This window comes from Rhea pennata, chromosome 17 (assembly GCF_028389875.1).
Source record: "Rhea pennata isolate bPtePen1 chromosome 17, bPtePen1.pri, whole genome shotgun sequence".
Taxonomy (NCBI): Eukaryota; Metazoa; Chordata; class Aves; order Rheiformes; family Rheidae; genus Rhea; species Rhea pennata.
The window spans coordinates 3,480,407-3,496,802 of record NC_084679.1 but is presented as its reverse complement, the minus strand read 5'-3'; the positions used below and the strand labels follow the sequence as shown (position 1 = coordinate 3,496,802).

At 41.6% G+C, this 16,396-nt stretch overlaps 1 protein-coding gene across 5 annotated transcripts in view; it reads right to left on the bottom strand.

Annotated features, from left to right (window-relative positions):
* KDM2B (lysine demethylase 2B) overlaps positions 1 to 16,396 on the bottom strand; it is a 120,841-nt gene that overhangs the window by 33,996 nt on the left and 70,449 nt on the right. For all 5 annotated transcript variants that reach the window (XM_062589794.1, XM_062589797.1, XM_062589795.1 and 2 more), the window contains 2 exons: positions 14,057 to 14,511; positions 5,642 to 5,728 (listed from right to left, as the gene is read on the bottom strand). In XM_062589794.1, the coding sequence (XP_062445778.1) occupies positions 5,642 to 5,728; positions 14,057 to 14,511 (542 nt within the window). The remainder of the gene's footprint in view (positions 1 to 5,641; positions 5,729 to 14,056; positions 14,512 to 16,396) is intronic.

Below are 16,396 nucleotides of genomic sequence, written 5' to 3'. Positions count from 1 at the left end.
TAGAAAAGGTGCACAGAAGACCTCATTCAAACCTCTCCAGATGTGTGATCACCGTATGTCTGCTCTCCCAGCTCTTCAGGACACCGTGCTACAGCAACTGTCTGGCCCAGCAGTTTCTCAACTGTATTAACCAGCCTTTTGTTTCACCTCTTGCAGAGTAATTCATTTCTCCCCTGAGGAACACAGATATCTAGGATTTTGCAAGACATTTCTAGTAAAAATAATGAGGGTAAAAAAATAAACTGCTGGAAGATGGAAATTGCCATTAAATGGTATTGCATGCTATGGTTGCCCACGATACCAGGAAAGTAGAGTCATTGACTCAGAAGGTCTCTTTCAACCCTATCTCCAAAAAAATTCCTCCAAAAAATAAAAACCACCCCCAAACTAGACTGCCTTTTCTTTTTGATCACTTTTTCTTCCTGGATCTCAGACACTGATACATTGCTATGAATATTATTTGCAATGACAACACTGCAAGGAAGGTTGTTTTTAAACAAAACTATCTTCCAATTAAAAATTCAGTTTGTGGCCTTTACTAATTAACAGTACTTCTTTAAATAAGGATATTATCATTTCTTTATGATACTTTTCAAATATCTTCTCTTAAAATCAACAGGTAAAAATTACATGAAAAAAAAAAAGTATGAACAGAGGGCCAGAAAAACAGCCACATATTCCAGTATTGTTAGCCAGACACTGAAAATTACAGCCTTGTATCTTGTTCTCAGTTAAACTCATATATATTTGGACACATACTACCATTACAAATGCAGAGACTTTACGTTTATATCAGGTAAGAGGAATGAGACTATAGCTCACAGTCTGCATTTCTAACTCTTCACAGAACAAGAGAGTCCAAACACATTATGGTTCTTTAGAGCTGCTCTTCATGGATGACTAAAGATCTTTATCACAGTAAAAACAGAAGATATTGCCACAGAGTGTAATTATGTGCTACTAGAGTTGGCTGTTGTCTTCCAGAAATAGGAAATGGTTTGAAAAATGTGCGTTTTCTGCTTGGGCCATACACTGAGTTCCTTAAGAGAATGTTACCCCCAAATCCCTTTGCAGAGAAAATGGGAAGTTTGATGTTGTAGGGCTGAGCAAACCCCGAGAGTGGGCTTTAATGTGTGGTTTGATGGTAGCCAGCTTTCTACGCCAGTGATTAGAGATCTGTGTCACCACATTGGAAACCTAGACTTGGGCCAGGCTCTGCTCTCTTTTTGCACCAAGCAGAAGTTCATGTCCCAGGGATGGGGAAGGAGTTGGTTTCTTACAATTATTTCCCACTTGTCTTTGGCCAGTTAAGAGACTCCACTCGGAGGCCAGAAGGCAGTAAGCAACCAGCAGGACGAAGCGAACCCGAGGGGGAGCTACAATTCAGGCTGGAACCTGCACCAATGTCAAGGGGACAAGTTCAACATCAAGCAACCTGAGCAGGTTGTCAAAAAGGAAGATGGTCTGACTTATAAAAGAGGTGATCTGCACCCAGCCCAAGAGCCACAGGCAGGTAGTTGAGCCAAGCACCTCGCTTCCCACCGCAGATACCGCTCTAGCGTTTACCTCTCTCACACTGAATCTCAGGGCAGCAAGCACCGAGGTGTTCTCCCTTTCTGATGGCAGACTACTGTTATGAAAGACAACAGATACACTCAGCCCCAAACGAGGACAGCTTATCATTGTGCAACCCCCCAAAAAAGAGATGGGTACGGAAGCGTGCAGAGCCGTGGCTGCATCCACGCTAGGCAGCCAGCTAGGGAAAACGTGCTGGCCAGGCTGATGGTACCGAAACTGTCAGTTAAACACCGTGACCAGCATGCTTCAAACATCTACTCAGACCCGCAACTCTGATTCCTTGATGAGGACTAAATTAGGATTGTTGTACACATCCGAGGATTTCCAGCAAAGTTGAATATTTAGTTACATAAGTCATTCTGAGATGGAGAGTCCTTTTGAACATGGACTGTTTTACACTACAGCTGAAATAAAAAAAGCAGGTTCTTGTTTCTCCTGAAGGAGCATTTGCAAAAAACGATGCCTCCTAGAGTACAATAATTGGGCTAGGTAATTATCAATGAATAGAAAAAGTGGAAAAGACTCAAAAAAGCCACATAAAGATGAATAAATCTGATTGGAAGAGGTGTCTATAAATCACATGCCATTTCCCTATTACTGTAAAATAATAATGGTTTATATGTCTTTCTATGAAACTTTCTGCCAAAAGTCTCACAGATCTTTGTAAACATTAATTTTACCTCCCAGGCTCCCAGGAAGGGAAGCATCAGCAGCATCCTCTAATGTGGGAAAGCTCAAGGACAGGAAGGGCACCACTTGCCTCCTACGAGACAAGGAGGCTGCAGCGGAGTTGGGAACAGAATGCAGACTCTTGCCTCCCTGTTCGCACATTAACTGGAAAATCATCAAATGCCATCTATTTAACCTATTTATTCTATCTCCTCACAAGAACATTTCTGATCCTTCTGTTTCTTTTCAAAGTGAGTACATTTTGAGAGAGAGAGAGAGAGAGAGAGAGATGTAATACAGCTGACAGCCCCAAACACCTTTAGAAAAGGTAGTCATGAGCAATGCAGCACGGTGGGACCACAGCAGATGGATGGGACTCTCACACTTAGTTAAACCTCTTGCCCATTTATTACCTTATCCACTATGAACTGTGAATTAGGGTAAGTGTACCTGCTCCTTTCTAAATCCCAGAATTTCACATTCTTCAAATAACTGCTCTGCAGCATCAAACCGCGCACGCTGTTGCACTGCCAATATGTAAGAGAAACTGTAACTCAATTTTAAACATGAGTATTAGTAAAGGCACATTCCTTCAAAAGCAGCTCAATATAACTAAACAAGCCCTTCCACAGCTGGGGTTATTCACAGAATTGAAAATGTCCCCGGGATCTCCTACTTTAGTACGAGTTCTTTCCCTCTGCTCATTTTCTCTGCTCTATCTCTTTTCAATACTTGCCTCTCTTCTCATCCTGCTTTCTCTCCATTTCTAGTCCCTTCCCCTCCTTTCTTTAGAGTCATTTCCATTTCCTTTGAAATGTTTTGGCATTTAGTGCTGGCTTTATTCTTCCTCCTCCATCTGCTGCTCTTGTCTTTCTAAATCTTCTGGAGCCTTCTCTTGAGAGAAAGCAAGAGCCACGTTTTCGGCTTACTGCCTTCTCCTCCTGGATTTCAGTTTGCTTCTCTTCTTTTTTCTTTAAGGATTTGGAATCAGACAATCCTCATCTCCCTGGAAACTTGTATACCAGCTATAACGTCTTCTTTCCAATCCCCCAATAGCTGGTACCATGCCGTATCACATCTGCTGCTCCCTTTAAACACTGGTATCTCGGGAAAGGCATTGTTAGATGCTTGGCATTTCTCACACATACTATAGGCCAGAGGAGCTACACTATAGAAAGCAAAATTCCTGGTAGGTTTGCCTGCCCCGCTCAACGGTCGTGGAATCTTCTGGCCACCAAGCCTCGCTTCTCCACCTGCCAACCAATTTCAAAGGGAGTTTCCCCTTCCCTAAGGGTTTTCTTCTGTTTAAAATCTTCTACTTCATTATCAGGACTTAAAGGGAACAAAGGAGAAAAAAACAAGCTTAACTGCTTACAACTTTGTCTTTATACAAACTTCCTCTATATTGTCTTCCCAACATGTTATAATTCGAGGCTCAAAGACACAACACTAAGACACGTCTTCGTAAGCTGCTCACTCCTTGGCCTCCACACCCAGGCGAGACGGCGCTGCGATACCTAAGAGGGTGCGAATATCTCCCTGTTAGAAGGGAGCCCACGGAACAGCCAGCGCCTTTTCGGAAACACGCAGCCGTGTCTGCATGTGTGCACTTCAACTAAAACATGATCTGCTACGTAAGCTCATTACAGATTAAGGAAAATACATGTAAAGAGACTGCTGAAAGTATTTCTTCTGTTACAAATTATCTGCAGACTTCAGTGTAAAATCCAACTCTGTGTATTTGTTATGAGCTGATGTGTATATTTGTTTGTTATTGCACCTTAGCATTGAACATCAATAATGCCTTTTAGAAGGTTTTGCTTTCAGAAAGGCTAAAAGAAATAAGCACAAGAAACTAGGAAAATAAAAACAGAAACCCAAACCTTGCAGCCAGCAAGATGAATTTTGCAAAGAGGGATAAGATTAAAACCACAAAAAATATAAATCTTACATTACAGTGATGATGCCAATGCACAAAAATAACATATAAAAACGAAACATTTACCAAAGATTCCAAAGTGAACAAGAACATTAACACATACTAACGCTTACAAAAGCTTCAAAATACCAGATCCTTACTTCTACCACAAGCCTCAAGCTCAAAAATAGAGCACAAAAAATTCAGCTGTTTTCCAGTTCTGTTTTCTCATTTTCACACACCAGTTTTCCCCTGGTCACAAGGGATTTTCTTTACTCAATGTCTAGTGTACACTTCACTGGTAAATGAACAGCAGCTATCAAAGCAGTGGAGTGGAGCATCTGACACCTATTCAGGTGTCAAAGCTTTACTCTGTTGTTTTTAAACAAATAAATGTTTTAAACACAATGCATATTCCTATGGATCATCAAAATACCATCAAAAAGAGAAATATGTATTTAACAAGATAAAACCTATTTGATATGCAATCAGCTGCAGACCAAAAAGAAACCAAGAAGCATTCTGCCCCACTCTTCCCTGGCAGTATCTCAAGTCTACAGTCTCTTATTTCCCATTTGAAAACAGTATATTCTTATGCCTACAAGTGATGCTACAGCAAGTGCACAAGCAAATTAAGCAAAAATAGGGGAAATAATTCACTCAGTTAATGATTTGAAAGTTATTTACAATAAGGAACAGATTTTCAGATACAAGCCTGATTTATGTTGACTGACCCTTTCAGCATTTTTAGAGGAATTATGTATTATAAAACTAATTCAGTGAAGAATAGCAGTAAAAATAGAAGCGATGAGACATCTTCTAAATAAGCAGAGCGGCTTTTACAGCATGCTGAATAACTGGAGTTTGGTAAACATACCACTGTTATAAATAACATACAGTCCTTTGATATTATTCTTTAGTTAATTACTTCAAATTCTTCACAAGCATTAATGAAGCCAGCCTCACGGTACTCCTACCAAGCAGAAAAAATTTCTCCCATCTATAGGTAGCAAAACGAAGATACAGAGAATGAAAACAGCCCTCCAAAGTTACAGTGACACACTTGGATAGAGAATACAAGTCTCCTGGTGTAAAAGGAAAAATCTCCTCTCATCCGGATGAGACTATTTACTATGTGACCAGCCTGTAGAGTTTACACAACATTTACATTTACACAAAACGTTAAATCAACATTTTCAAATTTAACTGTGGACTAGTAAATGACCAACACCTTTCTAAGTCTCATACAGGTAAATAAGGCCCAAACAAATTATTTTTTAAATGGCAATTGTAACAATTTATCCCTACTGAGGCATTCTTACGTTCTGCTTCAATGCCTAATTACAAACCCATTAAAAATAACAAGTCATGTTAAAAATGCTAGCAGCTGCTGATCATCTAAAACAATTTGTCAGATTATAGCTAAATAAATATCAAGACTTAGCACAACAATGATTATTAATTGTAGCTTATTACCTTTGTGGTCTTCTTGGGCCAGCTGACCACAGGGACACCAGAAATGGCAAGATTTTGGTCATCATCAGCATGCTCCTTCAGAATGTTCTGTTGCAAATGAAAACAGTTTCATTAACCAGAAATACATTTTTCTAACTTAAGAATGCAGAGATCTATAGAACAGCATGCTCTACCCCAATCAAAGATACAGGGCAACACGATTTCAGTTATATTAAGTTACCATCGCTTCCAACCTCCCAATTCAGAGTGACACTCCTGCACCTGTCATTAAGATCCAAACAGTGAAGGTTCTTGCAAAACTGACAGCACAACCAAACACAAATCACACCAGATATTACAGACTTCTTTAGAACCGGTGCATCCAAAGACTGGTGTTTTTATACTGGTTTCAGTTAACACCACTATTACCTCACCCTTTAAACTCCAGGTCTGAACCTGAACGAGGACTACCACCATCACCACAACCACCATCCTTTCTCCTAATCAAGTCTCCAAAAGACCCCACAAGCACTGAGCTCTGCCACCACTATTCCTGCCATCACACGGCATCCACTGTGCAGCGCAGAGTAACCCTCACATGCCTGGTCACATCTAGGAAAGTCCAGCTACGGCGCTGTGCACTTGAACCTTTCATCTCCCCACAGGTGGCAATTCCTGAACACTGTCATCTCCACCGGCCTTCCTTCCACACTGAAGAGCAGGGCAGAGCAGCTGCAATTTCACCCACTTTATGTGAGGTGAGGCCTTCAGGTTCCTCAGCATTCACTAAGAAAGGATCTGACTCTGCATAGCACGGTATTAAGGACAAAGATTGGCTTTTTCCTACCCTCGCCTCTGCCAAATCTTTTTGCTCTGATGCACAGTCCCAGAAATCTCATGAGTGGGTTGCACTGGCTTGTACAGCTTCCCCCACTGTGAATCACTGCCATTACCGGGGAGCTCAACAGAGGTGGGGAAGAACGGCTTTCAAGCGTACTCAGTGGTGCAGCTGGGAATATTCCACATTCGTTTCCTGTGATTCTCAATGTACTTACTAACTCAGCTACAAAGTTCTTAATTTGGGGTTAAGGTAGCTAAAAAAGAAAATAAATCCAAACCAAAAAAAAAGGTCAAGAACCTGAAGAAGGATGCTGCTGAGCTGCTGAAAACCAAAGCCCAAACAAGCTCTAACAGGTAAAGGAAAAATAATGGCTCCAATATAGCAAAAAAATTGCTCCAACATAGCAGACAAGAACCACAGGTTGGAAATTAGCTCATGACAGAATTGAGGAGGTAACTCCAGACAACGGAAGTCAATGGCGTTGCTCCCAATTACACTAACATCTTGAAAAAAGCTTAACTAGACAACAATAGGCACTAGATATTCTCAGTCCCCAGTGTCGAGCTTTAATAATTAGAAATTTCACATACTAAACTATTAAGAGTTTAAAATACGGAAATTGTTTTAATGGGAAACACACTTTGAATTATGCAAAGAAATTCATTTGTAGTTATCCAACTAAACCGGAGAATGTGATGGCATGTTGCAACCCCAACAGCCTGAGCAGATGGGCTAGTAGCACTGGGGCTCAGACCAGTCCACGTGTGGGCATCCCTGGGGCTGGCTTTTCCCCGCTGGAGCTCAGTACCCTGTTGGATTCGGCTAAATTCCCCACTCTGTGCTTTAATTAGAGATATTTTACTAATAGAGGCCACAACATTTGAACAGTGCTGCTTCTTCAGGTATGACCATACCATACCAGTAAGGCTATTCTTGATGCTGGTTAACCTAAAAGCAGCCCCAATGACCAAAACAAGCAATACTAGCAAAGGCAATTTTGTCAGCGCAACTGTGGCCATGCTCAGGAGCTCCCCTGGGAACAGCCTGGCTGGTTAGGAGCAAACCACAGCCTGGTTTGTCCAGTCCAGCTCACATGTGTGGTGGAAACCTGTAGCATATCTCTAGCTGAATCCTCCTCAAGCGAAAATTTGCACGTACAAATTAATTATTGGCTCTTTATTGACGCAAACAAGGTAAGCGAGCACCTCTTTTTTTCATGTCCGTTTTACATTTATGCAGTCATTACTGCATTAACTAAACTGACTACACTCTGAAAGTTAGTTTTCAACCCTGAAAAGGTAGAGATCTTTTGTGGTTTTAAGGGAAAGCCCAAGTTCTCCAGAACAAGAGGGCAGCTTGAGAACCATGTAAGTAAGAGACAAATTACACTCTCTTTACTTTGCTGCTCTTGAATTTGAAAGGTTGTAAGGCAGAAAATGTAACATTTCCACTAAATACTGTCAGAGACCCAGAGTTCGGTAGAAAGCAGAGTATATTGCAGGAATTTGGCAGGATACTGAGAGTTTCTTGTTATAGTATGTATCACACAAAAATATTATCCAAGAAGCAACTTAAAGCTAGGGCAGTTTGTCATCTCAGCCAGCTGAGAACAATGGACATCTCAGCAGCAGAACCACAACCAAAGCCCGGCTGCGTTGACTGCAGCATCAAATGTCAGCACCCAACAGGCTGGAGGAGGCAGGCGTCTGCTCACCTGCTCAAAAGAAAAAAAGAAAAAACAAAACAACAACAAAGAAAAAAAAGAGAGAGAAAAGCTATGGGGCTCCGGTTCGACAAAAACCCACGATGCTCACCCAGCACACGGCTGTCTGATCCGTTACACTTCATGGCTGTGGTGACAACAGCAGGTATGAAGGAAAGAGGCTGATTAAGTATGTAAGAATTCAGCTTAGCCATTAATTTCACAAGCACAGCAAGGAATATGTCCCCTGAAATGCATTCAGCAGAGCAGTTTTCTTCTGTCATCAGAATGAGGAGGGGGTAAGATTCTTGGCATGAAAAAGGAAGAACATATTTCAGTAGATATCATCTGTCTTGCACAAGAATCTGCTGCTGCTGCCAAGGAGTTACAGATATTTGACAAATTCTGTTCTTCCAGCTGAGTTTCCTCTGCCCTGATGGACCTCCTCAGCCCCTTCTGAAGGGCAGCTTTTCGACTCTGAAGTGGACACTGCTATGAGACACACGACAGTGATCTTGCAATCATCTTCCCCAACAGCAGCGAAGGAATTACCATCCCGCTGGTAACACAACAGAAATGTTGGAAAAACTACATCAGTGGCTGCATACAGACAAGGATCATTGGCACAGTCCTGTGATATGGGCTGCAAACTACACCAGGTGGTAAAAGTACAACCTCTCTCCTCCATGCATAAATTCACCCCGAGCGCATCTTTACTAGACTGCTATATCATCTGACAGCTAAATATGAAGCGGAGAAGCCACACAATGAAACTTTTTCAGTCCCCAGAACCACTACTTAAGAACAGTTATTCCTCAGTGGTTTTTCTTTCTCTTCCCTATCTGTTCACTGCAGGGACTTTCTCCAGATCTAACAGTTCAGATGCTGCTCATTTTAAATTGAGAGACTGGGAGCAGGAGTTACTGCACTGTTTCATATCTCAATTTGAGGCCACATATATATGGAAAACAAGATATTATTGCAGGCTGCAAGTGCCTCCAACAGTAACATCAACAGCGCGGATGTGGTGGCAAGGGCTGTCGCGCATCCTGGTTGTTCACCCTGCCAACAACTACACTGCCAGCTCTCAGTCCTTCTGTAACTTGTGTCAGCCAAGCACACTCAGGCAGGGTACGCTGATCTGTGCAACAACATCCCCTCACAGTTGCTGCACGTACACGCTCAGAGAGCGCCCAGCCGCAGACACTCGGATGCACGCAGAACTGCAGCGCCGCTGCTGATTGTTCAGGTGCCATCTGCTAGGGAATGAACGCTGCTATCAGCACTAGCTGCTTGGAAGCCCCCGAGAAGCTCCTCTGGCAGCGAATACAGGTCCCACGGGACAGAATTCCCATGCAGTAGAGCTGCAGCCAACAGGAGTTTAATTCCTTGCTGGAGCTGAGGGAAGAGCTGACCCCCCGAGCAACGTGGCATGCTCCACAAATAAGCTTCCCTTGCATTGCTGCACTCCATCGATCTCGGTGATAAATGGGATCTCAATCTGCAGAGGCATTTACTTGGCACTTCTCGATTGCCGTGTCCCCACCAGATAGTGGCAGTTAGTTAGGAGCTTAGGTGACGTGTAAGGAATTTACACAGGCTTAGTTTAGCTTTCAGTCTCCCTTCTCATAAGGAAAAATAAATTACTTTACTTCAAAGAGTCTCCTCACCTACTTGACATCAAATAGGCTGTATGAAGCTGTAGCTGCATTTGCCACAGAGAGCAGTAATCCACTCACCCATCCTTTAGTGAATCATTGCTTCAGGAAAGCAGGAATTCTTTGCAAGTTACCCTGATTTGTTTTGTGAAACTTCACGTCGCTAAATAAAATGGTTTCCTTTCCCCAATTTAACTACCCATATCCTGTTTTCTGAAGCACACTGAAGCACAAAAAAAGATTTAAATGTCATACAGAATAGTTCCTGAGTGTTATTTCATTTAGAAATAAAACTGCTGTAATAAACATGGTTTTATTTTCTTCAGAAACTTGTTTAAGACTTTGAGTGGAGCAAAAATTTTTAGATATTCTGTCAGAGAGACTTCTTGCTATGAGTTTGTCAAAAACAACTCTCAAAAGGGAGCCCTGAAAGGGTACTTTTTCTAGACTGTATTATTAAGGTATCATACACAAAAAATTCAAGTTGCCCAAGAAACAAACCTTGTGCAAGTGTGCTGCAACTGTATTCAGCTACATGGTCTGTACTGTTTTTCCTGCAGAATTGCTGCCTCCGTTCAGTCACACAGATGGCTGCTGCTCTGGACAGTCAGCAGAGCGAGGTAAAGATGCAGGGCTTCTGCTTACTCCACTGCTAATGCTGTCAGCAAAATCCCCACATTATTTGCTGTATGAGTTGGAAAAGTGGTATCAAATTAAGAGGAAATACGATTTCATGGTCAGGAAGATAAATACTGTTCTGGAAAAATGGATTGTATTCCTCCCTGTGCCATGATGTCTCTATGTGACACAGGGCAAATCTTTTAAATCAAGTTTCCACAGGCAGTCACGTACAGTATGCTCCTAGGCTTCCTCACGTCCGACTTGGGAACTGGATGCTAAAGATCAGAACTTCTCCATGGCAGAAAGGCAAAGCAATTACAGTTTTAACACCATTAGAATTATCTTTTGCATATCCCATTCTTAAATAACACTAACTATTCTGAAAATCATGTCAAAGGCACCTGAAACTAATATCCTGGAATTAATGGCCACTTTTTTCTTAATCTCTTTGTACCTTAGTTCCCTACCTGTGAATCAGAGATAACAACTGCTCATCAATTACCACTTGTGAAGCATAGGACTACTGTAATGATGAGTATCGCTGGGAATCCCAGGGAACATTCATATCACCATGTTCAGACGAGGGCCTGAATAGCATGAAGTACCTAACGTATACTGAATAGCAAGGACAGAACAAAAATCCTGAGTAGCTGCATCCTGCACATCAAGCAAAACAGGAATCCTGTTAGGAGCATTATATTAGCTAGGCTATTATATTAGTTCTAGACAGGCTATTATATTAGTTCAGCTCAAGGGGCTGAACTCAGTCACTTTGCTCTTGATACACTTGTTTGGTTTTTTAAAAGCCAACAGACTGACTAAAATAAAATGTATGTTTTGGCATCACATGGATTTCAACAAGATGGGACCCCTTCTCCCACTGCACTGTTCTCTGCCACGTGAACTAACGCGGCGACAGCAGGAGCAAGGGGCTGCTGCACGCAAGGGCCCAGCGCCAGCTGGGAACAAGACGCACCTTGTCTCGGACAGCTTGCTGACGAGCAAAGGGACGCTCAGCCTGGGGAACCGGGGCTGCGCTCCACATCTGAGGGGAAGTGTACTTACGCAACCACAGAGCTGAGCACAACTCCCCTCTCCATGCCCAGTTCCTTCAGAGCGCCTAGCAAGCGGATAACGACAGATGTAGACCACGCGACTGTAGGGAGAGTTGTGGAGCAAGCAGACTATGAGGTTTAATTATTTACTATGCTGTATTGACTTTCATTCTCTGAATCCTAAGGGCTGCCTTGTATGTGGGCCAATACAGTAAAGTAGATGGATAAGAAAGAGCAGTCCTTTAGATATTGTTCAGGAAAATATTTATGAATTAACATCCTTTTAAGAGTTCTTGCTCTGAAAATCAATCAAAAGCTCACCAAACACACAGAGGTAATTCCAGAGAAAACAACTTTGCAGCAAGTATGATATTTCAATGTTATCATGAGGCTCTAACCAGCAGGGAATCATAAATATCCAGATGCTGGGCTACATCCTGATGGTTACAGTGTGTGCTGGCAAGGAGGGAAAGTTTAGAAGCAGGCAGTTTTCTATGCAGTTATCAAAGGAGACGGAACATCAAGACTGCAATTCTGCCAAGATAAACAAAATGAACTGGCAGAAGCCCACTTAATACCAGTTAAAGCACAGTATCACCGAAAAGGTATCACTTGGTCCATTTTGTTCAAAGTTCACTTACAGTTCTCCATCTCTGTAGCTAGTGAATCCTCTGCTCTGCAGAAGGAGGAGAAAGCATATACTCCTACACGGTGCTTTAAACCAGACTCACATATGGCATCTTGCCTTGCTCTAGTAAGATGTCTCACAGCGTACTGGAGTATGTCACCAAAAGAGCATGCATGATCATATTCTGAACATCTGCACAATTTATTATGTGTTGTACCCCTTTCTAGAATTTCAAGAAGGGGCAGCTTATTTTTAAGTGAAACTTGCTTTGTGCATGAAGCTTGGAAAAGTAACACTACCCTTGTTTCTTCTTCACTGCTACAAATTCAATTCCTGGTCTTGAAGTTTCATTTTGATTTCCGATTAGAATATCGCTGATCACAAAGCAAGTCAGTAAATCTACTGTCATGAATGCATGCATGCTCACTTTCATATACAAACTAGCTGATTTTGCAAGAAGAGATTTTCTGAGCTCTTCTGTTTTACCAAAGCAAGTGGTGTGTTATCACCCTTCCAGGCTCCAAGATTGCAGAATATGGTTCCACTGTGTGTTGCATATTTACAACCTTCTTTAACTGGCTTTGAAGACATTTCTAAGCAGCTGTTACACCACTTATACTGAAGTACAGGCTCCCTTTTTACCATATAAACTTGTATTTTTCCTCAGATTGTGCCTTAGGCAGCTGTCATGTATAGAACATATGTAGTTGAAGAAAAATAAATAAAATCATGCTGTATACATAAGCAGAATAAAATCAGCAGTCCAAGCACAAGACTAAAAATTAATACTTATAGTTCCAAATCAGGTCAAATTGCCACAGTACTGAACCTATAGGGAACACCTGAATCATAGAATGGTTGAGGTTGGAAGGGACCTCTGGAGACTACCTAGTCCAACCACCCTGCTCAAGCAGAGTCACCTAGAGCATGTTAGACAGCGTTGCAGCCAGGTGGGTTTTGAGTATCTCCTGAGAAGGAGACTCCACAACCCCTCTGGGCAACCTGTTCCAGTGCTCTGTCACTCTCACAGGAAAGAAGTTCTTCCTTATATTCAGGCGGAACTTCCTGTGTTTCCGTTTGTGCCCGTTGCCTCTTGTCCTGGAATATTTTGGTCTTAATTGACAAGTCCCAGCAAACTGACAATAGTACGCTGGACTCAGTTCTTTGAAAAGGGATTAATAAGCCTATTTAATACAATGTGAAAACAAGGCATAGAAAAGCTAAGCAAATAGTTCAAGGTGATGCTGCAGATCAGAGGCAGGTCGAGACTAGGAGCAACAAGACCATGTCAGTCTTCAGGAGGAATTAATCTTGAAGTCACAGAAAGTACCACCTCTGCAATATTGCAAATCTCAAGACAAGTTCATCATTAGAGGGCCTTCCCTCCTCACACCACCTCTGAAAACAGTACATTGTACCGGCAGAGAATAATTATCAACCTATAGAGGGCAATGGAGGAAAAGAAAAATGAAAAAGGCAAAAAAAAAGGAAAGCAAATGCACCTGAAAAAAAGCAATCTTTCTTCTAAATTAAGGTCAAGAATTCGTATTTTGTGTCAGTTAATCAGATATATTCTTCAAAGAGACTAGATCAAAAATGGCAGATTAAGACTATAAGCAGGGTTCTTTAGATACAATTTACATGTGGGATATACCAAATCCTGGACTATAAGAGCATCTAAAGTTTTGGCCACTGAGTACAGGACAACTGTCAGAATGAACCCCATCAATTAAATCCGATTGCAGTGCAAAGTGGTACAATGGCTTTTGTTCAAGGCACAATTCCCTTTCTGAGGCACAGCAAGCCCACCTGAGGTGGTCACTGCACACAACAGACCATCCCTCTACTGCAGAACTTTGCTTTCTGAACTCCTGCCACCTCCTGTGCTCCCTGTATACAGTTTGTGCAGCTCAGCAAGCTATCACACCCACCTTCATGTCCTCTAGGAGAGCCTGGGGATCTTCAATACCTTCTGGAACACACTTCTTGTTCTCTGGTAGAGATTCAAGCTTTTCCACTAGGGCTTTTAAACCCTTCAGTTCAAATTCTGTGAGGTGAGTCCATTTGGTTGAAACTTCTGTAGTTGGAGACCCTGTTGGTGTTTTGGGATAGTCCGTGGGAGTTGTTGATTTTACGCTGTCATCTGATTCATTAGACAAAGTTCTTTTTAGGTATCTCATTACTGTGGCTTTTTGTTTTCTCCCTGCACCTTCCTTCCCTTCTGAGTGTGTGCTGTTGGGTGAGGAGGAGCCATCCACCATGGCTTTGGAGTTCTTATCCAAGCTGTCATCCTTCTCCTCCTGGATATGGGCATCACAAGATTCTTCATCCATGTCTAACCACGAATCTGATGAATAGCTGTCTACGCTGCGCTTTCCTTTTGCATCTGAAAGTTAGAAAAAGAATGCTGAATATAATTTCCAGCTTACACACTCCTACTACTGGGTCTAGAAACTGCCCATTTAAAGGCCTTTTAAGTATGTGACAGAAATTGAGTTTATTCAGCTGATTTAATTTTTTTTTCCTGTTTTTTGTTAAAATCTACTCAGTTCAAACAACTGAGAAAAGCTAAGGGAAAAAATATGTTTTTTTCAAGGATTCAATCCCCTATGTCTTCAATTAACAGTAGGTACAGCTCATAATTCACACACAATTAACTTTCCAGCAAATCTGAAAGAGACCACATTCGACAATCTTTACAGCTTTAAGATAAAAGTTTACACAGCAAGAGGAGGGGAAAAAATGATGGGAGGAAGCATGTTAAAATGCTGTGCATCATCAGTCTTCCAGGAACTCTGTACAGGACAAAGTCAACTTCTCAATACTCTTTCTCTTTGCAAGCAACTGTTGGTAAAGCAAGAACTACCACTTTTGCTACAGGGCAAAGGATACTGTACAAAATTTTTAAAGCACTATGCGAATTGTCATTGTTCTTTTGAGACCTAGAAGTACAACTACACTTAGCTTACAGATAAGAAGCCTAAAACCACTGAAAAATGAAGCCACTGACCCAGAGTCACATGATATTGTTATTCTTAATGTAGCCCCTGATGCATTCTAGGTATTTCTCAGGAAATTTTAAAGGCAAGTTTAAGTCTAAAGGACTATTAATCTTAGCTTTGTAATAGGTTTTCCTCCTAAAAAAGAAATTCACGTTTATCCAACTCAGTTCAACTTAGCAGTGAAAGCAGTGCCAGGAAGTAGTGGCCAAGGTTCCCTAAAACACTGGTCGTCTTATGCTTATTAGACCTGACTGTCTTTACTAAGTGAATGATATTGAACATAAACAACGAGAATTTCTGCAGAAAAACACATGGTAACACCATCCAGTTAATGTAAATTTTAATACTGGCTGCAGTGGATACGAGATCAAGCTGCATACAAAGAGCACTCTGCAAAGGAAACAGAAGTCATATAGAAAAAAAGTGAACAATTAACGAAAAGTTTCTTTCACAGCTTCATTTTCTTATTTTTAGCAGGTCAAAATCCTGAGTACTTTCATGCTTTCCAATGCAGTAGTTTTGGATTAGGACAATGTGAATCATTCCTAAGGAAGGATTAAATGAACATTAAAGAAAAAAATCAGCATCCAGTTGTCTAACAGAGAGATTCAAAACAAACACTGAAGCCCAGTTCCAAGCTGGCAAATTCATCCTTACGACAGCGAAGCTCCTTGTCTCTTGCACAGTCTATGCCATCTTCTCACACAATGTGTATGTTATTTGGCAGCTGAGAAACAAATATGCAACAGGTAGCAGTAAATCAGCTATCCTGCGGCAATTCTCCTAACTGCTTAACTTTGCAATTCTAAATAAAAAGAACTATGAAATCAGGTGCACCTATGTGTACTAGTCCCTGAGAGAAACGAGCTGGCCACTTTACTTCTTGCCGCTTCTCAGAGCAAGCACGCTGATGTTGTAGGTTCTGCTAAAATCAAGTGTCTACTCCAGTCTACTCATCCAGACACATTTGAATTTTTCCTCAGAACCAAAACAGCTATAAAACTACTTCTGAAAGGCATATTTAAGCTGAAATGCCTGTGAACAGAGATAGCACTCACATAAAACAATATCAGCTACCAGCAAGGGCAGATATAGCCACATCCAGCTCCACTTGCAGTGCTGGCAAAGTTCCTCTCCATATTCCTCCACTAAGGCTTTACCATGATGTACTGCAGAGTGGATTTTATGTGTGGAGGTGGTGGCATGCAACACTCCAAAGCAGCCCCTCCTCTCTGGTCTGTGCAAAAACATCTCCACACTTCTCCTTAG